The following is a 9,890-nucleotide window of genomic DNA, read 5'->3' on the forward strand; positions in this document are numbered from 1 at the left end:
GTTACGGTCCCCAAAGCAAAAACCCCCCTTAAAAAAAAAAAAAAAAAAAAAAAAAAGCTGTTTGAGGAAATCTCCAATAAATGTACATTATTTAAGTTCTTATTGTTTGCATATCAGACAAACTGTGTTAGATTCTGTCTTTATTTTCACAGCAACTTTTCAGCAAAGGGTAATAATAGCTACACTTTCTCAGTGAAGAAAATGAGAAGGAAGTGGAGGGTGAAGTAGTTGCTGGGCATTAAATTTTTTTTCTTGACAAATGTCATGGAACTAGAGATGGTTGTTCTCTTTTTTGAGAGGTTTTTGCTATAGGGTGCGTGCACTCACCAGAAAGACAGACAGAAAACGAGAAATCACCCCCCAGGGGGATGGCCATGCTGCAATCCCTTTTCCTCCATTCTTCTCTCAGGATCTTGGGCATGCACGCACACGCGTCCTGCATGAGCTTAAGCCACTGGGTCCAGGACTTGAGCCATGGTCGACTACATGGGAGTCCAGCGACATAGCCATTATGCTAACTGCTGGTCCCAAGAGATAGTTCTTTAAAACTGGAAAGTTTTAACTGGAAAGTTCTTCATCCTTTTGGTATTTGGGGCAGGCATACACATATATTGGTGTGTTTTTCAAACTTCCAGGCCCAGGATTTGAACCGCAGTCAGCCATAAAGCTAGCTACTTTACCCACTAGGTAAACAGAGCATCTTGGACAAATTTTTAAAAGACATTTTTAATGAAAAATGAACTAGAAGATGTGAATAAGACAGAAGGGAAAAATCTTATCTTAAATAATAACTATTAGCATTTTGGTGCATGTTTTTTGGAGTGTATATCAGAATATAAAGCTTAGCAAACAGTTTTACTTTGTCACATAAGCTTCATGCCCTCATAAAATACCCTTTAGTATATTGAAGACTTTGAAGTTCTGCAGTGAAAACAGTTTTAACTTCTTTTAACTCAGTATTCTTAAGACTCATTTGACATTATAGAAGACTACTTTCTATGAAAATATTGTAAATTCTTTCTAAACTATGAAGTTGAAGTTACTTGTGAATATTTAAATGTAAGACTTTAGAATGTGCTAAATAATAAATTATAGCAGAAAGGATTGATAATTTAATAAGATTGTAGTAACAGCAGATAGCATTTTGAGGAAAAATGAACTTAGATTGATACCAAATACTAAAGTAAGGTAAACTAGAGAAAATACTTCAAAGAGGTAACATAAGTATTACCGTAAAGAAATCATGTACATTATTGACAGGAAAGTATATTTAAGATCTGAGTAGGAGAGTAGACAATGCTGAAGACATTTAAAAATGTAGGATACAAATCTAAAGTGCTTGATCTTTTCTGGTAAACCTATGTTTCTTTTAAAAATCTGAAGTGCAGTACCTGTGAATTCCTACTGAGACTTAATATGAGGCTCTTTGTGCTATAACTTGTTGATAATCTTGTTAGAGAACCATTTGATGATATCTATAAGTACTGGAAAAATAAATATATAGGCTTCCTCTGACTCAGTAAGCCTGTGCTTTAAAATTGGGGCCAAATAGTTGCACAGTGGTAAAACATGGTGCTCTGCAAGGCAGTCCACAGGGGAAGGTTTTTCATTCAAGTCCAGGAACCCCCTTGATTATGCTGGGCACACGTATACCCATGATTTGGGGATGACTGAGGGCTGGAAGTAGATTGCAGTGGTAGGATTCTCTTGAGGTTACTGGCACTTCTTCTGTCTCTCTTGTTCGTGGAAGAAATAAGTTAAAAAAAAAAAAAAAACCCTATTGTAAAGAAGGAATTAAAAGGGGAAAAAGACATGTGTATATAGTAGCATTTATATTTTTCAAATTAGGAACATGGTAATATCTTAAAAACTAAATTCACCCCAAATTGGTTAATTGTATGTAACATACAACTTGATGGAGTATATCCTGTCTCAGTGTCTTTTCTGGAGAGAATGTGTTAGCCATCCTTGACAGAAAGAACGTTGGCCAGAGGTAAACCAGTTGAAGTTGAGTGAGTTTTCTTCTGCAGTGTAAAGAAAAAAGTTGTGAGTGCTCTGTTAAAAGGAGATAGCCGTTTATTTTCTTATTCCTTTTAAAAAAATATAAGCCTATAAAACAGATACCATAACTTATTAGTGTAATACAGCAAAGATACCGTATTCTGTAGGTTTTTACCCCATCAATTCTGATACTGAATGCTATATGAATATTTGGTAGCTTTATAGTAGAAGAAATAGCTTACCTTGAAGTAATTGAACTGAGTTTAGCCTGTGTACCACCAGCAAAATTGACACATAGTACATGTGAAGAGTATTCTGCTGTTCCTAACTTGTAATTCTATCCTTTGTACAGTATTAATGCAATTTAAACCAATCCCAAGTATTAAGAAGTACGGTAAATTTAACTCCAAATAGTTTGATTTTATTCCCATTTTATCTCATTTACCTCCACTTCCCAAAAAATAGATTGAAATTAAGTAGGCTAGAATAAATTAGTATTAGTATCAGGAGGACTTTGCTTAGATTTGACTACTGTCAGAAATATTTAATAAAGGTGATTTGGAGTTGGGATGGGAAGAATTTCAGACTCAAGGAGGTTTCTGAGTATTTTTTTGAGAGGATTTTTTATCCATTCACCCAAGAGAGAGACAGACAGACATAGACAAAGACACGTGGTGGTGGGGGCACTCCTCCACAGTCTTCATACCCACATCCTGTGTCCAAGTCTCAGTCATGGCTTAGTGTGAGCAGGGTAACCTTGGGATGTTAAACCAGGACCTTCCCATATGACAGCAGCATTGCAAAATGTTGCATTATCTTTGTACCACCTGGCTGGCCTGATCATAGATTTTATGCCATAATTTCAAAATGAGAATAACACATTGTTGCAGAATGGGGGAGAAGAATTCTGTTTTTTCCTGCATGACATAGTTTGTGCCTTTGCCTCTGAAAGAATTCAGTCCATTTCTTTCTTTCTTTTTTTTTTTTGTAAGCCAAATTCTCAGTAGATAAATAGGGCTGGCCAGTTTTTAAGAAGTTGGTTATCAGATACTGAATTTTAATTTGCCTTGTGGTGGGAAGGGAGGATGAGAGAGGTCCCTGAAAATAGGCAGTAGTTTGGAAAAAAAATCTATATTCTTCTTTACTCTTTACACAGATAGTTGGATTGAACTCTTAAAAATTGGGAGGGGTTTAGCCTGAGATAATTCATTCTGTACTGTGAATTACTGTAATCAGATAGAGAACTAAGTGATTCTAAGTGCCACATATGAATCAAAACCCTTTGTACATTAATTTAATCCTCACAGCAACCCTCTGACCACTAATGTTTTTTATTTTGTAGAATAATCTGAGATACTGAGGTTTATTAGGTATTTAAGTTGTTGGGAGCCTTGTTCATCATGCGAGCCCTGGATACTTTGGAGTCTTACTTGAGCTTGATTTGATGTAGCGATGTACTTTTTAAAGTGAAGAAAATGTGTTATCAGGAGAACAGGAATACAAAAAAAAAAAAAAAAAAGGATGCAGTTTTGGAAATCTCACCTTTGAAAAACATCTCAAGTGCAGTCTTACTCTGTAGATCGTTAGCCAAGAGTTTTTTGAATGCTGATGGAACCTCAAAGCATTACTTATGCTCCAGGTTATTTCAGCACACATAAACATGGTCAGATCTCTGTGTATTTTTTTCCCACCTCCCCTTCCTCTCCATTTTTTGCTTCACTTTCCTCTTTTGCCCAATAGTCTCTCGCTTCTCATTCTTTATTCTCCTATATCTTTATGTAAGAGAGCGAGCTATATGGTTATCTGGGAAAAGAGCCCCCCCCCCCATGGAGAGAGAATAGCAAGTGAGATGGGCCTATGCTTTCCTGTGTTCAGGAATGACTTATGTGATTGGAGCTCGGTGAGTCAGCATGGTAGGAAGTGAAATCTGAGAAGATGGCAGGGGAAGATCTTGTTAGAATCCTATGGGCCCTGACTCTGGGCTTTAAATGTATTGGAAAAGCCTTGAGGGATATTGAACAAAAAAATGTTACATGATCTGACTAACTATATTTTAGAAGGATCACGTGATAACTGTATAGAAAATTAACTCTATGGGTGGTGGTGGGGTTTACGATAGAGGAACCAGGATACTAGGAGACTCTTTTATAATCTTGAGAGATGGTGGTGGTTTGGTGGAGAAAATTAGCTGTGGAGATGGTAAATGGTTAGATGTGATACATTCTGAAGATATAGCTAATAAGATAGGCTGATTACTTGGATGTAGGAGATAGGGAGAAGACCTAAGAACAGTTCTACAGTTTTAGTCTTGAACAGTTGAGCAAATGAAGATTCCATATACTAGGAATACTGTGGGAGGAGCAGTTTTATTGGGGGGAAGAAGAAAGGGTAGAATCAGTGTATACGTTTGTGTTTATGTTTATGATAGCGAGCACATGAAAGAGCAAGAGAGATGGGGAGACATACCTTTGACATGGTCTCTCATACCATGATCCCACTTTCCCAACCCTCTTAACTCCTCAGAATCCTGGGTGTCAGTGCTCATATCTGCTGTATTTTCATGCCAGCCAAGGGATCTGAACCTGCAGTTGCCGTATGGCTTCCAACCTTTCAGGGCACTCACATTACTGCTATGTCATGTTGGCTGGATCCAGTGTTTATTTTTGGTATATTAAGTTTGAGATGTCAAATTATGTTCTTCTGGAGGTCAAATGTGAGCTTGAGAGTGTAGAAAATACTTATGGGAGAATGGGACTGGGTAAGATCCTCTCCCCTCCCCTCCCCTCCCCTCCCCTCTCCTCTCCTCTCTTGAGATTTTCGCTGTAGGGTACGTGCGCTTGCCAGAAAGACAGAGAGACAGAAAGCGAGAAATCATCCCCTGGGGGGATGGCCACGCCATAGTCCCTTCTCCTCCAGTCTCTTCTTGGGATCTTGGGCATGCATGCGCACGCGCCCGGCTTGAGTTTAAGCCACCAGATCCGGGACTTGAACTGCGGTGGACTCTATGGGAATCCAGTAACTTAGCCATTACGCCAACTGCTGGTCACATAGGATATAATTTTAATTCTCTTCTAGTCTCCTCTTGGGATCTTGGGCATGCACACAAACACGCCCAGTGTGAGTTTAAGCCACCGGGTCCAAGACCCAAACTGTGGTCTACTACATGGGAGTCCAGCAACATAGCCATTATGCCAGCTGCTGGTCCCATAGAATTATAGTTTTAAAATTCATTAAAATTTTTAAAAAGTATCCTTTCTATTCACTGCCAAAAAACACTATAAATCAGGCTTTTCTCCTAAATAGTTTTTCTCTTTTGGATTGTTCTTTCTCTATGTATCACAGTATAAAATATATGCTCATTTTAGAAAATTTAGAAAACACAGAGAACATGTAATGAAGATTAAACAACAAAATTTCTTACCATCTTACTGCTAGAGATAATCACTGATAACACTGTTGAATTTTTCTGTTTTTTATAGATTTGTCTTTGTAATGCATTATATGTTTTTGTATAGAATTGAGATTAATGTTATTTTTAAATTTTCCTTTTTTAAATAAACCTAGTGGGTGTACTGATCTCGTCAAACAAATTTTTGAAAGTGTGTGTGCATGTGTGGCAACATAAGAATTTCATCATAGTGGAATAACCTAACTGGACTCCTGACCTTTGTCTACCCTAATTATATCTTCAATGAGTCCTGCTTAATTTTCCTAAAGCATATTCTTTAAACCTTCAGTGTATCACATGATAGTTAATAGCATGGACTCTGTTTTTGAGAGTAATACACTCTTATAGAAAGAAATTTGGAAGACAGAAGAAAGGTATCTTTTATAGATAAGAATTACTAACAGTTACCATGTTTACTGTCAGCCACCCCCCCATCTGTCTAAATGTACATATATGTGCATTCTTATATTTATTTCTAACAAGGATTACACTGTGTTTTCTGGCTAGCATTTTCTTCACAATTCAGTCTTTTTTCTTTATAGTTTATCTTGGTCAAGCATGTGAGGAGTTTTATGATTCAGTTTGTTGTCAAATTGCTCTTCAGAAATACTGTACCATTTGAAAGTATATTTATAAAGAATTTTGTTCTCTTTAAATTTTAGGATAGACCACTATCTTGTTGAGCTCTTTTAAATGAAGTTCTACTTGGATACAAAGATGGGGACTAGATAACTTCTTGAGGTTCCTCTAACCCCTAGGATGAAGATAATAACTAACATTTGTGTAGTGCTCTAAAGTTTACAGAGTGAGTTCTCATACATCTTCTCACTTGATCCTCACAACAGCTCTGTGAGGTAGGTAGGACAGGTATTGTTATCCTTATTTTAGAGATAAACTGATAGAGAGGTTAAGTGACTTGATCAAGTTTTATTTAAATGTTCTAGTAGGGATTTGAATGCAAACCTTCTGATTTAAATAATCATTCTTTTTATGAGATTTTATACAGCTGCACATTAAATTACTTGTCAGATAGTTAAGTAGCATTTGTTCTATACAGAAATAAGCCCTAAGACAATATAAATATTTCTTTCAATCTCAGTCTTTTCTGTTTCTCCCACCTCAGTTAAATGACTATGCCTCTCTTTTGGCTAGGAGAAGGTGATTTAATTACATAGCTATATTAAACACCTACTGTATTCCCCAGCATTTGGGGAAGAAGTTACGTTTTTTCTTTTTTTTTTTTTCCATTTTTTTCTTCTTCTGTTTTCTTATTTTTATTATTTGGTATCACTGAAAAGTACTTCTACATTGCTTACTCTCATTCACGTAACAAAGTCTCTTAAGTAGGAGGTTTCCAGTTAGAACTAGAAATTTTGGTTCTAGCATGAATCTAGAATCACAAGCATTTAAGGCAGTAGAAAAAGTACTCTTTTGTACTACCTCAGCCAAAATTGGGATAATTGAGTACTTCAGATATAGTTAAAACTGTTCATAATACTTACTCTGTACTGCTTTTAAATACTTAACATCCCCAGTATTTTTAAAAATTAATTTTTAATTTTTTTGTTTTGTTTTGTTTTCTAGTTGTTGGTCTTGACGATATTATGGATGAAGGAGTTGTTAAAGAAAGTGGCAATGATACCATTGATGAAGAAGAACTGATTTTACCTAACAGGAATTTGAGGGACAAAGTAGAAGAAAATTCAGTGACATCACCAAGAAAATCACCTCGTTTAATGGCACAAGGTAATCTTTTCAAAGAGGTCCAGTTAGAAAATTGGAAGTATAGGGACAGATGTTTTAGGTTGTAAACTTACTGAGCAGAGATGATACATTCTTGATATTTGCTAACCTAAGCATTTTGATAATCGTCAATTTTGACATCAGTTTGATGCATAAATTTCCAGTACCCAGCTTACTACTGCCCATTTCCTCTTTCCCAGAGGAAGCCCTGTTAAAACTTCAGCTGTATGTATTATCTGGTTGATGAAAATTTTCTTAGTTCTTGTCCCTATCGTACAAAAAAGTACATTTTCTCATCCTTCCAATAGACATTATAATTTCTTAGATGAGTTGTAATTGTTTCTATTGTTATAGCTGTGTATGCTGTTAGAGGTGATCTACTTAATAAACTGTAGTTGCTTTACTTTACAACTTTTTGTCTTTCCAATTTGCTTATGTTTTAAATTTGCTTAATGTATGTGGGTTAGTTTAGCCATATAAGCCTAATGGAAATAAAACTTACTTAAGGATCTCCCTTTACCATTCTTCTGAGAGGTCTGCTTTGTTATAGTCCCAAATTTTTCTTTTTTGGTAGAACTCCTTCATTTTGGTTATGTAACTTCTTCCAATAGCTTTGTGAGGAAAAGTATTGATAGTTACAATTTTTAAACCTTGTTTGTCTTCAAATCTATTTAATCTACTCTCACACTGGAATTATGGTGTGGTTAGACAGACTTAAGTGCTAGAATTCATTTTCTGTCAGAAATTTGAGGCTGTTTCATTTTCTTTTTGTAGTTGAGAAGTTTTGGGGAATGTTACTTAAATTTGTGGAATGCCTTAAGTTCTAGTGTTATTTCATGATAATGTGTGGTATGGTTTATTTTATATTTTTAGCTAGATACGCAGTAGATCCTCATAGTCTGAAAAATATTATTCAATACATGGAAAATTTCTTATAGTGTTTCTTCATGAATTCCTCTTTATTTTCTTAGTTCTTGATTTTTGGACCCTCCCACCACTTTTTTAAAGTTTCTTCCTCTCTTTCTTCCTTGAGTGAGGATCTCAAGACAGAGACAGGCATTCTAATAGTTTCCATGCCATGGTAAACCCTCAGTTTTAGCCAGCCCTGGATCATAGTCATGCCTATACCTGACATGTTCAGCAAAGGTTTCTCCAGAAGCAAACATGAAGCCTTTCCATGTTGATCAGCTTCATACTATTGTGCTGTAGTTGTGCCATTGTCTGGCCCCACATGGAACTCTTATTATTCCAGTATCAGATGGCAGAGACTGGCCCTTCTGTTTTCCTAATCTTACCTAATTATCTCTGCTTTTTCCTTAACTTACTATAATCTTCTCTTAAATATCCTTCAACCATTCCACCAAGTTTGTATTTCTGATTTCTAAATGTTCTTTTGTTTTGGTTTGGATCATCCTTTCTGTAGCATCCTATTGTTATTTCACAGATGCTCTATCTCCTTTGTACTAAGACACTTACGATTTTTTTAAAACACTTTTCCAATGAACTTTTATTATTAGTTAAGTCATGATTCAAGGGCCCAGGGTAGGGATTACCATGTACTCATGTCCCATTTTACCACCTGGGAGAAGGATGGAGGTTAGAGGAGAGTTGGGGTGAAGCCAGTTCAGATCTTCCCAGGAAACATGCCTTCTGCCTGGTGGTCATCCCAGGTTGAAATCCAGGATATGGGGCAGAGGGACTTGTACATATGCCAGTGCCATTCGCACACAGAGACATTACCCCCTTGAGCAGTCATTGCCTTCTTGCAGCTGTGGAAGTCCAGGTAGTTCTGCCAGCAGTTCCTGGTCTAGTTCTGGTTGGGGATGCAGTTGTCAAAAGGGGCATTCTTACAGTTCTTGATTTTGGTCTTGATGTCTTCTGCCATGTTACTGACTCCTAAAGATGCCCCTGCAGCTGCTCACAGCTCAGCATGACCTTCAGCAAAGATGCTAGAGTCGGACTAGAGACTCACGATTTTAATTTTATTTCCTGGGGTCCCAGCAGGTGGCCTGGTGGTTAAGGTGGCTATATTCCACGTGGCTGACTGCAGTTCAAGTCCTGGACCTGGTGCCTGAAAAACATGCTGGTCGTGTGTGTGTACATGCACCCCAAATCCCACGAGGAGAATGGAGGATAAAGGATCACAGATGGCCACCCCGCCCCCCAGGGCTTAGTTTCTCACTTTTTATTTCTCTCTCTCTCTCTTTTTCTCTCTGGCATTGTATAGAGAAAGAAAAACTTTTAAAAATATGGAATTACTCTTATGCAAGGTTCATTTTTTTTGAAAAAAAAAAAAAATTAGAAAAACAAAAGATTGGCCATGTTAGAAGTTTTCCTGAAATGTTTGATATATTATTGTTGCTTATGTTTGAAGGTAGGGAATTAAAACTCTATGGAGTGATCAGCAGATGGTCAATTGGTTACATTGCTGGACTACCTCATGGCCAACCACAGTACACGTCTTGAACCTGGTGACTTCAAACCCAAGCTGGGCATGTGTGTGTGTGCCCCAAATCCCAAGATGAATGGAGTTGAAGGGATTGTGGTGTGGCCATCATCCTTGGGGGGTGATTTCTTGCTTTCTTTCTATCTCTCTTTCTGGCGAATGCACATGCCCTATAGCAAAAACAAACAAACAAACAAAAAACAAAAACAAACAAACAAAAAACCTCTGTAACATAAATAAATTTAAAAAAGA

General features: G+C 37.0%; 1 protein-coding gene and 1 pseudogene across 1 annotated transcript in view; one reads left to right on the forward strand and one right to left on the reverse strand.

The window, feature by feature from the left end:
* Positions 1-9,890, forward strand: part of PHF3 (PHD finger protein 3) — a 92,534-nt gene that overhangs the window by 33,158 nt on the left and 49,486 nt on the right. Inside the window, exon 2 of the mRNA XM_006163540.3 lies at positions 7,034-7,195. Coding sequence (XP_006163602.1) covers positions 7,034-7,195 — 162 coding nt within the window. The remainder of the gene's footprint in view (positions 1-7,033; positions 7,196-9,890) is intronic.
* LOC102471650 (cytochrome c oxidase subunit 6B1-like) lies at positions 8,728-9,199 on the reverse strand (annotated as a pseudogene).

The sequence above is a fragment of the Tupaia chinensis genome, unplaced genomic scaffold (assembly GCF_000334495.1).
Source record: "Tupaia chinensis unplaced genomic scaffold, TupChi_1.0 Scaffold142543_1, whole genome shotgun sequence".
NCBI classification, from domain to species: domain Eukaryota; kingdom Metazoa; phylum Chordata; class Mammalia; order Scandentia; family Tupaiidae; genus Tupaia; species Tupaia belangeri.